Here is a 12,373-nt window from a genome sequence, read left to right as displayed (position 1 = left end):
CGGAATACTTGGGATCCAGCAGAGGGCGACACGCAAGTCTTGTTTATTACTAAAGGAAAACTGGTCTCCAAGAAAGGAGAGGCTGAGCCAGATGAACTACATTTCCCAGAAGGCCCAGCACTAGAGTAAATGTCCGGTCTCTGTGCCCACTTCTCCCCGTCTAGTGGGCGGGGCCGAGGGCGGAACGTAAAGGCGCCCCGGTGCCTGGGCCGGCAGCGGGCTGCGGGTCCTGTGACGCACTTCCTGAGCGCCCTCGGTGCCTTTCTATCGCGCCGGTCTCACGGCTCCGAATTGTGAAGGTGACAGCGGGAGGTGACCCGCCTGGCTTCCGCGATGCTGGCGGCACGGCATCTTCTCGGGGGGTCGCTTCCTGTACGGGTATCTGTGCGTTTCAGCAGCGGCACGGTGAGGCCCGTTCTGGCTCAGGCCTGAGATGGCCGCCCTTGTGTGCGGCCCTCGGGGTTGTGCTTCCCTCTGCAGAGTCCTCTCTTTCTCTCCGGGTTGCCGCCCGGCTTAAATAAAAGCGGACGGTCCCAACTCAGGACACACGCTCTCTAGTCCAGCTTCTGTTGTTTGACGGCCTCGTCCTGGCCTGAGGGTTTGCAGGTTTTGAAGCCTTGCTGGGTATCAGGGCCATTGCCCCATTTGAAAATGCAGAAAACAGCTTTGGGGAAGCATTCCCCCGCCAGGGGTCTATTTCTTGTAGTGGCCTGGAAGCACATTTGTGGGTTTTTGTTTGACTGTTTGCTTTATTAGAGATAAGGGGTCACTATATAGTTTAGTGGAGATCCTCCTATCGCAGCATCCTGGGTGTTCCTGGAACCACAGGCACCCACCTGTGGAAAAGTTGCTTTTAAGGAGGTAGGAGTGGGTGTCAGTCCACTTTTTACGAAGTCACGAGCCATTCCAGTCCATACCTCTTCACCTTATCTCGGGTAGACCCCACATCCCTTTTGTATCTCAGCCCCAGCGAAGCAATTCCCTTCCATCAAGGAACACATACTTCTGATTAGCAGAGTTACAAGCCCCTCCTCTAACCAGGTTTTGCTCTAGTGGAAGAGCCAGACAAACAAATGCTGGGCTTGGGGAAGCAGTGTTGGTGCAACAACCGAAGTGTGACACGGGCTCAGCAGGAGCCATCTGCTTTCAGCTTTGTGACCTTCCTTTTAGCTTAAGCGTTCAGTTTCCTCCTTTGTTAAATGGCGGAGACCATCCCTGTATCAGAATTGTTACCGGGACGAATTGGGATGAGGCGTGGAATGTAACTTCCAAACATGGTCCCCAAGCTCTTCTGGGTCTCCTGACCTTCCATCTCCCCAGACAGCACCCAAGAAAACCTCATTTGGCTCGCTGAAGGATGAAGACCGAATCTTCACCAACCTGTACGGCCGCCATGACTGGAGGTGAGACAGTGCCCTTAGCCTGCTGAGTCTCAGAGCAGGCAGGTCTTCTTCACCTCCTTTCCTCCCCTGTCCAGGCTGAAAGGTGCCCAGAGTCGGGGCGACTGGTACAAGACAAAGGAGATCCTGCTGAAGGGGCCTGACTGGATCCTGGGTGAGATCAAGACGTCCGGTTTACGGGGTCGTGGAGGCGCTGGCTTCCCCACTGGCCTCAAGTGGAGCTTCATGAATAAGCCCTCGGATGGCAGGTTCGTGGGGAGTACCCTGAGGTGGGGTTGCAGAACAGACGAGATGCTGCTGAAGCACTGGATTTTGGGGCTGATTCTGGAAAACTTAACAGGCTGTAAGAGGATAGTCAGAACTTAAGCCTCTCTGTCAGCAGAGACTCAAGATGTTACAATCCGTACAAGATTTTGATTGAGGCGGGCCCTTATTATTCAAATCCCAACTTTGCCTTTTAGTTATTTTGTTTTTTTTTTTTTTTTTTTTTTAAAGTCAGCCACTCTACCTCTAGTTGGTCTTCATGACCAAGAACTGAATTGACTCTGAAGGGAAAGCACAGGGAGAGATGTTGGATTCTAGACATGTTGGAGCACACCTGGTCAAATACGGAATAGGCAGCCAGTGTCCTGACACTGGGGATGAGGCAAAGAGAGCCGCAGGCAGGGCAGAGAGGACCTGTGCGTTGAGGTTCTCTGGGTGCAAAAGGATTGGAGTTGGGTTAAGAGCTGGGCCCGGGTGGGTCTGCAGCCTGACTGATGCACAGGCCCCCACAGGCCCAAGTATCTGGTGGTGAATGCTGACGAGGGGGAGCCAGGCACCTGCAAGGACCGAGAGATCATGCGCCATGACCCTCACAAGCTGGTGGAGGGCTGCCTGGTGGGAGGCCGAGCCATGGGAGCCCGAGCTGCCTATATCTACATCCGAGGGGAATTCTACAACGAGGCCTCCAACCTGCAGGTGAGTGTGCTGGCTGTGCGTGTGCACCTTACATGCTCTCTTCATGGCACAGCCATTCTTAGGTGGTAGCACCAGTCTCTGGTCTAGCAGAAGGGGGAAGGGGGCCCCTCCTGCATCCATCAACAACAGGGCCTGGCCCCAGAGTTCCTCCTGTGTGCTCCAGAGATCAACTTAGGGAGTCTTCCAGGGTTCCATGGGCCCTGTATTGGAGGCTGCTCTTGGGGTATGGCGGATAGGGCTGGGGAACTCACACCTTGTCCCACAGGTAGCTATCCGAGAGGCCTACGAAGCAGGTCTGATTGGCAAGAATGCCTGTGGCTCTGACTATGATTTTGATGTGTTCGTGGTGCGTGGGGCTGGGGCCTACATCTGTGGAGAGGAGACGGCGCTCATTGAGTCCATCGAGGGCAAGCAGGGGAAGCCACGCCTGAAGCCGCCCTTCCCAGCAGACGTGGGTAAGACCCTGCCGGGCCCTGCATGAGGCCTCACCTGAGCTCTGCTCTGCGGGATCCGGATCTGACTTCTGGGTGGTTCTTACAGTATTTCCCTGTGCCTTTTGGAGGGGAGCACAGATTGCTGGGGGAAGGCGTTAATAACGGTCTCTGTCGGTGCCACTTTGAGCTCTCAGTGGCATCAGACACCCATGTCCCCTCTGGGTAGTGTACTTTCTTTCTGTCCTGGGAGCCAGGGTATGGTGGCGAACAGGAAATAAGCTTCCCGGAGTCTGGGGTGCAGTATGGGCCTAGAGTGACAAGACAAGAGTAGGAGCTGCCACAGGGGCAAGATATCCTACTGCCAAGAAACATGTTCCACACGCCTGTAATCCCAGCACTCGGGAGGCAGAGGCAGGCACATCTGAGTTCAAGGCCAGCCTGGTCTACAGAGTGAGTTCTAGGACAGTCAGAGTTACACAGAGAAACCCTGTCTCAAAAAACAAAACATGTGGCCTGGCGTGGTGACGCACGCCTTTAATCCCAGCACTTGGGAAGCAGAGGCAGGTGGATTGCTGTGAGTTCAAGACCAGCCTGGTCTACAAAGCGAGTCCAGGACAGCCAAGGCTACACAGAGAAACCCTATCTCAAAAAAATAAAAAATAAAAAAATAAAAAAAATAAAATTAATTTAAATAAAATTAAAAACCAAAACAAAACATGTTTCCTTTCCTGGGAAGCCACCAGTCTCTTGTCATTTCCTTGAAGGAGTGTTTGGATGCCCTACAACCGTGGCCAACGTGGAAACGGTGGCTGTGTCCCCCACCATCTGCCGTCGTGGGGGCACCTGGTTTGCTGGCTTTGGCCGAGAACGCAACTCAGGTACCAAACTGTTCAACATCTCTGGCCATGTCAACCACCCTTGCACTGTGGAAGAAGAGATGTCTGTGCCGCTGAAAGAACTGATTGAGAAGCACGCTGGTAAGCCTGGGGCCAGCCAGGATAGGCAGAGTGCCGTGAGAGGGCATGGGGGAGCCTTGGACTGGGCTAGACCAGGCGCAGGTGCTGGCATGGGTCCTGTCTTAAGCCTAGCAGGTGTGCCGGGCTTAGCCATGACAGTCCTTTTGGGAATTGTCACAGGTGGTGTCACAGGTGGCTGGGACAACCTCCTTGCTGTGATTCCTGGTGGCTCTTCCACGCCACTGATCCCCAAATCTGTGTGTGAGACAGTGCTGATGGACTTCGATGCACTGGTGCAGGCCCAGACAGGCCTGGGCACGGCTGCCGTGATTGTCATGGATCGCTCGGTAATGGCCTTCATGCCCACAAACCTCCTGCCAGCCTGGTGTTATCCCCTCCCTGGGCCGCTCGAAAATTCTCTTACTAGCTCATGGCTTCCAATTCCTACAGCCTGAGATCCCTGTACAGTGGGAGTGTGGGCCAGAACACTGGGACCCAGGTCATGGTGTGGCAGGTGGCTAAGGTGCCTGCGCTGTTCCTTGCCTCCTAGACTGACATTGTGAAAGCCATCGCTCGGCTCATTGAGTTCTACAAGCATGAGAGCTGTGGCCAGTGTACCCCATGCCGTGAGGGTGAGCTTCCTGGGAAGGCGGGGGTCTAGTTGCTGGGCTGTTCCTAACCTTCCCCATGAGACCTGTACCGCTTCAGTGTTGCCCTCTCCCTGGTGGCACACCTCAGGCCACTCTTGCTGCTCTGCTGTAGGAGTTGACTGGATGAACAAGGTGATGGCCCGCTTTGTGAGGGGCGATGCCCGGCCAGCTGAGATTGACTCCCTCTGGGAGATCAGCAAGCAGATAGAAGGCCACACCATTTGTGCTCTGGGTGATGGTGCCGCTTGGCCAGTACAGGTACACATTGCCCTGCTGTGTGACACTAAGGTGGGTGGCATTGAGAGCCCAGAGCTTTGGGAATTTAGAATTCTGGTTCATTCAGTGCCTCTCTCCTCCCCAGGGTCTGATCCGGCACTTCCGGCCAGAGCTGGAGGATCGGATGCAACGGTTTGCCCAGCAGCACCAGGCCTGGCAGGCAGCCTCCTGAGCCCATCTCCAGCCTGCTGATTTCACATCCCTTTGGGAAGCTGGACAATAAACAAGAGCTGCCCACTCTCCAATCCCAGCTTGTCTGGGACTCTTCTTTTCTCCCACTCTCCCCTACCCATACCTGGAGGTATTGGGCAAGGGAAGGCTAAGCTTGGCCCACTTTTATTTTTGTGGTACGAGGGGATAAAGCTCAGGGCTTTGTGCATGGCAAGTAGGCATGCTGTCACAGAGCTATACCCCAGTCCTGAACTTGGCCAGTGGTTCTCAACCTGTGGGTTGCTACCCTTTTGTGTATATGTGTGTGTGTGTGGGGGGGGGGGGGGGTTACATATCAGATCTTTGCACTAGGATTCCTAACAGCAGGAACATTACAGTTACAAACTAGCAATGAAATGATTTTATGGTTGGGGGTCACCACAACATAAGGAAGACTGAGAAATACTGCCCTAAGGGTTGGGAGACAGGAAATAGGGGCCTGGTCTGCCCTGTGAGGTAAGGGGCTAGAAGCAGCAGACATTCCTAGGCAAAGGACAATCCTGCCTGGCAGAAACAAATGTTTATTTTGCTTTGTGTTCTGGGGTAGCGCGACTGAAAGGAGACAAAAGTAAGCAAAGCAGATGGGGCCAACCCAGAGCTCTTTCTAGATGGAGCAGACATCTTGGCCCCTGAATAGGTTGCAAGCAGGGCCTTGTGCTGGCTACTCGTCGAGTTGGGGGGGCACACTGTCCAGCAGGTGCCACAGTTCCAGCCGGCAGTCACAGCGGCCGAGGCACTCACGCCAGTGGCGCAGGCGTTCCCCACTGGCTCTGCCACTCAGCTGCACCCCACCTGCCGAGGGATGGGTCTGTAGCCAGCAGAGGCTCATGAGGCCCCCTCCAGCACCCCGTGTTCCTGCTTACCTATGAAGTCATCAGCCGTGCCCAGGTCATAGTCCCACACAGACACCAGCAGTGCCTTCTGGGCCAGCTCCTCCCGATGACCTGCGTAAAAGAATTCCTGTAACGAAAGGCACAGGAGAGAGGTGAGCTCTCCGCAGCTTAAGAAACAGGCTCAGGCCGGGCATGGTGGCGCGCACCTGCAATCCCAGCACTCGGGAGGCAGAGCAGGCGGATCACTGTGCGTTCAAGGCCAGCCTGGTCTACAAAGTGAGTCCAGGACAGCCAAGGCTATGCAGAGAAGCCCTGTCTCGAAGAACCAAAAAAAAAGGAAAAGAAAAGAAACAGGCTCAGGTAGAGCCTAGTTTGCTAAGGCAAGACTGCACTTGACTGGGGTCTCCCAGCTGTGACCCACCTCATTGAACTCGGGGTTCAGGGTCTTCCTCCGAACACTGGTCTTGTATTTGGATTTCTTCCCAGAACTTGGATGCAGGAAACTGGATGGACAGATGGGCAGGTTAGGCATGGCCCCGCAGAGCCGAGGACCCTCTCTCACCCTTCACGCCCACCTGCCTGTTTCTACGCACAGGCGGACAAAGGGGTCCGAGTAGCCATTGGCATCCATGGGAGCAAGGTGGGCACAGCGCAGCACACCCACCAGCAGGCCACCGCGCTCGGAGCTGTAGCACAGGGACAGTAGGATGCGCCCACGTTCCTCTCCAGACACCTCTGCCTCTACCTCTTCCTGCAGGTGCAAGCTGTGGTCAGACCCTGTGCAGTCTGAACCCCCCCAGGCCCCCCCCTGCAGGGGTCAGGTCCCAGTGTGAAAGCACAAATGACTATAGAGAAACCAGGCTGTCAAGCTTATTTCCCCAGATAGCCATGTTCCTAGTTCCCAGTGATGAGATCTCTTCCCCCCCCCCCCCCCCCCCCCCCGAGACAGGGTCTCTCTATGTTAGCCTTAGCTGTCCTGGACTCACTCTGTAGTCCAGGCTGGCCTCGAACTCACAGTGATCCACCTGCCTCTGCCTCCCGAGTGCTGGCCAGTGATGAGATCTTATAGTGAGGCTCAGAGATCTGTACCCTCCAAAGGCCAAGAAAGGTAAGGAGGTTGCTGCTCAGATCAGAGCAGGTAAGGGAGCTGATGGGGAGCGTCACAGCCATGCCAGGGGCTTTCTAACTGGCTGGCCCCATGCAATGGCAGTAGCTCTGGGAGACTGACATCAGGGAGGGACAGGTCTCTTAGCTCACCTCCATCCCTACTGCCTGGCAGAGCGTGTTATGAATGTCCTTTGCCATGTTCTTAGACACTGGAGCCCCCAGGCAAGCCTGGGAAAGCATGCCTTCTCCCCTACCTTTGGGAGACTCCAACATTCTAATCGTTGGCGGTGCTCAGTACCACAGGAGTGCTCTGCCTGCAGCACGTGCCGAAGCACAATTGCACATTGATTCTAGGATTGGTTGTCTCACAGGTTTGGGCTTAGCTAATCAGACGCTGCAAAAACTTGGGTCTCCACTAGGGGGCAGGGCACCTACGCTGCTGCCAGGAGCAGTTGGAGGGCCTGCCTCCTAGCCTTGTAGGTGTCCTTCCTGCCGGGCGATGGGCTTCTGGGCAGGATCTCAAGTGGAATTGAATAAGTACGGAAGTCATCCTCACAGCCTCCTGAGAGGCAGACACAGATATCCCTAGCCCTGACACTAGTGGCAGACAAGCAACCTGGGAGCTTCTTTCTACTCCCCCCCTCCACCGCCGCCCCACTCCCCCACCCCCCCTCCACCTTTCCGCCTTCTCCCGCCTCTGGCCACAAGCACCACCTTTCAGACTCTGACTCTAGAGTGCTGGTCTCTACCTACCCATCTGCCTACCTATCAGCTGAGAACTTCGCAGGCCCTTCCTAGTGTTCCTCATCTCCAGGCTGCCCTAGCAAAAGGCTCACCATTACCCTGCCCAGCCACTTCCGGACCCTAGCAGATCTTTTTTTTTTTTTTTTTTTTTTAATTTTTTATTGTGTGTGCATTGGTGTTTTGCCTGCATGTATGTCTGTGTTGAGAGTGTCAGATCTTGGAGTTATAGACAGTTGTGAGCTGCCATGTGGGTGCTGGGAATTGAACCCAGGTCCTTCGGAAGAGCAGTCAGTGCTCTTAACTGCTGAGCCATCTCTCCAGCCCAACCCTAGCAGATCTTGAGGACTCACAGAATTTATGAGAGAGATGGATACAAATTCCACGAAGCCCTTAAGGGCCTGTGCCCCTGCCTAGCTCAACCCTGATCCCAGCCTGGGCAGTCTAGGCCCCTCTGTCTATCTGGCTCAGTCAAACCTTCCTACCCACCTCCTCATACAGAGACATGCCACGAGCTGTGTCCAGGCTCTTGGGCCTCGTGGTCTGAAAAACCAGAGAACTTGGTCACTTCAGTAGATATTGTCCAGTTCCCTTCCCCAACTCTCCTCACCACATGGCTCCTGGTCCTATAGACCCAACCTGAGCTTCAGCTGCTCCACTCACCAGCCTCCGCTTCTCCAGGCAGATGTCAAAGCTCCGGGCTCGGTTCGGCACCAGCTTCCTCAGGGGCACCCGTAGCTCCCCTAAGGGTGGTGCTCGCCTCCGGCGCCGCAGCCGGGAGTCCTCACACACGCATAGCCTGGTGGCCATCCAGGTCAGTCCTGGTCATACAAGCCCCATCCTCTGCCTCCCTACTGGTGCCCTAAGCTGGGTCCTCACCTCAGGGTCTTCCGTCCAGCATCCTGACGAGTAAAGCCATGATAGGTAAGTGTCTCTTCCCAGACAGGTCCCCTCGTGCCTCGAACAGTGTGGGTCCGAAGCTGGCTGGCCTGGGACCAGGCGGGCAGGTCAGGCACCCTCCTGGCCTCCTGCCCTGATTCTTGGATCCTAGCAACTGAGATCTGATTTTGGGGTAGGGGTGAAGGTGGATTAGTGGGTATCCTAAACTGTCCCTGCTATCTGAGGATCTTATCCTCACCTTGCTGGCCCCTGGCAGCAAGTTAGCTTTGATGTAGGTGTCCATGGAGCCTGAGGCTGATGGCTTGAGGCCCTGCAGAGAGAAGATGCATGTAGAGAGGTCTGCGGCTTGTCCCATGCCAGAAACTCTGCCCCCGTCCTCACCTTCGCACAATGGGCCGTGCAGTGCAGGGCGCTGTTGTCCTCATCAAAGAGTAGTGTGAACTCCAGGGTGCCTAGGGCAGCTAAGGTGGCAGGTGCCAGGCATGGTCACCCTTCTCTTGCACCCACTTGTCCCACATGGCACAGTGCCACTTGCCTGGCCTCTGCCATGGGCGCTAGAGACCCTGACCCCGTCCTAGAGAGCATCCCCTCATTGTGTCCCCTACTCACTGCTGTCATCTGAGTCTCCTTCTGGCTCTGAGTTGGGCTGTAGCTGCGATGCAGAGTGGATGGCTGGGGCCAGCACTGCCTGTGGGTCCGGGGCGCGCAGCACCGGCTCCAGGAAGGGGTAGAAGTGTGGAAAGTAGTCAGAAATGAGGTGGATGGGCCGGATGGGGCCAGGGCTCACATCGATGGCCATATGTTCCTGCATGCTCACCCGCTGCCGCCCACTGGCTGGCCCTGCACATGCCATGGTGGCTCAGACATAGAGACTCAGAGAAACTCCCACCTCCTGGGGACACTGGGCACACACCTGGCCACCAAGATGGAATAAAGAGGCGTCACCAAGGCTGCCCTAGGACAGACCAAGGGGTCCTAAGACTAAAAGGGTGGGGATCCTTACCTCTGAGAGATGTGTCACACTGCTTTGCTGCTGCTGCTGCTGCTGCTGCTTCTGGGTGTATGCCTAGGGTGATGGAGCCTGAGACTGAGGTGACACATTGAAGCAAGTGTGTGACTGAGCAAGGAGGGGCTCAGGAGCCCACGCCTCCCAAGGGCCCTTCCCTAGCACTGGGGGCCCAGCCTTGTCTCCTGCCTCTGCCCCTCTCGTCACACTGTTACACGGAGCTATTTTTACCACCATCATGTGGTCCTGCTGCTGGGTGAAGAGGATGCAGGGCCAGAGGTGATGAAAAGGGTGTGTTGAGGAGGTGGGGTAGGCAGGAGAAGGTGAGAAGGGTAGGATAAATGTGGGAGGACAGAGAGAAAAGTGGAGGGGACAGGGGACTGCAGAGGTGTGAAGGGACTGGGGTGGCGCTTCTACAGAAGTAGGTACAGTAGCTGGGAGGGCCCTACATTTTAGTCCCCTTGAGGAAACCAGCTGATCATGCCACACTCCTGCCCTGTCCCCTAGCTGGGAATACAATCCAAGTAGTCATGTCTCTTTGTCTCCCGTATGGTGGCCCTCTGTGTGGTGGAGCTGGCCTATCACTCCATCTCCATATGGCTCCTTTCCTCTACTTCCTGGGCAGTGCCTTCTATGTGGACTGGCCTTCACCCTGGCCATCGGTCACTTTGAGGCATTCGCAACAGGGGACCTTACTGGCAATAGCTGCCCAGCATCCCTTCCCCTTCTGTTCCCAATAGCTTATTGGTTTATGAGACAAAGTCTCACTGTGTAACCCAAGTACAAGCTGGCCTTGAATTCCTCTTTTTCTTGTCTGTGCCTCTGGAGTGCAGGGTTACAGGGATGTACCACATACCTGGCTTCTTTCACTTTTTAAACATTTACTCTGTATATGCATATTCATATGTAAACATACATGTCCTGACCAGAGGACAGCTTGCAGGAGTTGGTTCTCTCCTTCTACCATGTGGGTCTCATGCCTTTACTCCCCAGCCCCTATCTTGGTTTGTTTGTTTTGGAACAGGGTCTTTCATTGGCATGGTAGCCCACACTGGCTGGCCAGCAGCCCCAAGAGGTCCACCTATCTGTTGCCCAGTGCTAGAATGTCAGGTGCCGCCATGCGCTGTTCTTCCCTTTCCACACAGAAGATGCCAGAGTAGAGTTGCGGAAGACTCTTTTAATCAGTTCTGGAGTAACCTGGCCAAATGAAGGCAGAGGCACTTCAAGGCCAAGCAGGTCTCAACCCCTAGGCAGCTTGGGGGCGGCCAGGCAGGGCTGGTAGATGCCAGGGGCCAGCAGCTTCAAGGTGAACTCAGTGATAACAGCTGTGATGCCCCAGACGCGGTGTGGTCCATGCAAGAAGACAGGTAGTGTGTAGCGGAAGTGACCGCCCTGGCAGAAGTGGGTATATCCATGATTCTGTGTCTGCAGTAAGTGGGCCAGAGACAACTCAAATACCTTATCCACCTGTGGACAAGAGACAGAGGGGGGAGGGGGTAAAGGGCTGCCTCTGAACCCCCTGGTAGGACAGCCTGGCTCCCCAGTACTCCCCTTTCACCTCCGCAGGGTTGGGTCTGAGGCTCTGCAGATCCAGTGGGCCCACGTTGGCAAGCACGGGGACTATGGTTGCCTTCCCCTGCGGTGGGAGGAGGGTGGGCAGTCAGGAGGAGCAAATCTGAGAGGCAAACACTGCTCAGCCATCAGTGGCCTTGGGTAGTCATGGGCAAGGCCTCCAGCCCCTGTCCTGACTGACTCACGAGTCTAGAGTGTTTAGAACCCCCTTCCTACCCTAAAATCTCCCACTTGTCACTCAGGCCCAGATCAATGCAGCCTACCCTGCCAACCTTCCCGGATCCTTGTCCCAAACTGAGTAGGGCTGGCTCACCCCTTCACTTGGGGTACAGTGAGTGTGAGAGGATGACGGTGGCTCACCCGGTCATATACGGGCTGCAGGACACCCCACACGTGCTCCTTGGGCACCTCTAGGCCCAGCTCTTCCTGAGTCTCCCGAAGAGCCGTATGTATTACATCTTGGTCGTTAGGATCACACTTACCACCTGGGAAACTGAATGGGCAGAGGGAGTCATGGAACCACGGGTCCTCAGGAGGCAATTTACCTCCTTATGCCCCTAGGGTAAGGGGGGGGGGGAGGCACTGGAGATGATGCAGGCTAGGGCACGAGGGTCTGACAGCGGGGTAAGACTATACTGGGGCTCAGACACCCGTGGTCTGCCTATGGTGTCCCAGCGGTGCTGGGACCCTGGAGTGTCCTCAATTTCTGCTGAGGGCGAAACCACAGAGGGGGAGCCCCGGACTGGCCCTCTCTCTCGAGTAAGGAGCAGAGTTTGTGAAGGGGAAAATTCAGAGGGTATGCGGGCCGTAGGTAGTGCGCCGGCACGACCGGCGTACCTGACTTCCCCCTTGTGCTTCCGGACCAGGCGGCTAGAGCGCAGCGTGTAGAGCAGCGCCGGGACGCCCCGCACCAGGCACAGCGGCACGAGCACTGCGGCCGCCGCGGGCCGCGAGCGTAGCCGGGAAGTGTTCTCCGCTAGCAGCTGCCTGCAGCGCTGCTCGCCCTCGGCCGACAGGCAGTCAAGCAGCATGTCCCAGACGACTGGGACAAAGAGGACGCAGCGGACGCCACAGCGCGCAGGCTCCGACGCAGAACGGGGGCCGAAGAAGGAGCCGGAAGGGGGCGTTGCGGGGGCCCAGGGGGCGGGGTTTTCCGGAGCCGGGTAACGGAGGCCGGCGGGACGGGACCTGCCCGGGTGGAGAGCCTTGGAGGCCGACCGGGCAGTGGCTGCTGGGGTAGAACCTCAGAGGTGTTCTATAACGAGGCCTGCAGAGGTCAAGCTTCAGAGGCCATCGCGGCGGGGCATACCGGGGCAGGGCTTAAGGCG

At 56.2% G+C, this 12,373-nt stretch overlaps 3 protein-coding genes across 3 annotated transcripts; 1 reads left to right on the top strand and 2 right to left on the bottom strand.

Moving 5' to 3' along the window:
* Nucleotides 1–226: 226 nt before the first annotated feature.
* Ndufv1 (NADH:ubiquinone oxidoreductase core subunit V1) lies at nt 227–4,928 on the top strand. The gene is made up of 10 exons (XM_051145791.1): nt 227–405; nt 1,321–1,403; nt 1,478–1,648; nt 2,177–2,360; nt 2,626–2,815; nt 3,559–3,771; nt 3,931–4,097; nt 4,301–4,382; nt 4,513–4,658; nt 4,762–4,928. The coding sequence occupies exons 1-10, from the start codon at nt 334–336 to the stop codon at nt 4,846–4,848; spliced, it is 1,395 nt and encodes a 464-aa protein (XP_051001748.1). The 5' UTR covers nt 227–333; the 3' UTR covers nt 4,849–4,928.
* Nucleotides 4,929–5,199: 271 nt separating this feature from the next.
* LOC127189155 (double C2-like domain-containing protein gamma) lies at nt 5,200–9,699 on the bottom strand. The gene is made up of 11 exons (XM_051145790.1): nt 9,471–9,699; nt 9,077–9,380; nt 8,849–8,928; nt 8,706–8,777; nt 8,447–8,556; nt 8,231–8,366; nt 8,057–8,110; nt 6,313–6,470; nt 6,141–6,222; nt 5,750–5,846; nt 5,200–5,678 (listed from the first exon to the last, which is right to left on the bottom strand). The coding sequence occupies exons 2-11, from the start codon at nt 9,318–9,320 to the stop codon at nt 5,548–5,550; spliced, it is 1,164 nt and encodes a 387-aa protein (XP_051001747.1). The 5' UTR covers nt 9,321–9,380; nt 9,471–9,699; the 3' UTR covers nt 5,200–5,547.
* A 931-nt stretch (nt 9,700–10,630) lies between these two features.
* On the bottom strand, nt 10,631–12,101 carry Nudt8 (nudix hydrolase 8). Its single transcript, XM_051147046.1, has 4 exons — nt 11,883–12,101; nt 11,406–11,538; nt 11,032–11,109; nt 10,631–10,940 (listed from the first exon to the last, which is right to left on the bottom strand). Exons 1-4 carry the CDS (start codon nt 12,074–12,076, stop codon nt 10,713–10,715), a joined length of 633 nt encoding a protein of 210 aa, XP_051003003.1. The 5' UTR covers nt 12,077–12,101; the 3' UTR covers nt 10,631–10,712.
* Between the last annotated feature and the right edge of the window lie 272 nt (nt 12,102–12,373).

Source organism: Acomys russatus, chromosome 5 (genome assembly GCF_903995435.1).
Source record: "Acomys russatus chromosome 5, mAcoRus1.1, whole genome shotgun sequence".
NCBI lineage: Eukaryota > Metazoa > Chordata > Mammalia > Rodentia > Muridae > Acomys > Acomys russatus.
Note: the sequence above shows the minus strand (reverse complement) of the source record. Positions and strands in the feature narration are given on the sequence as shown.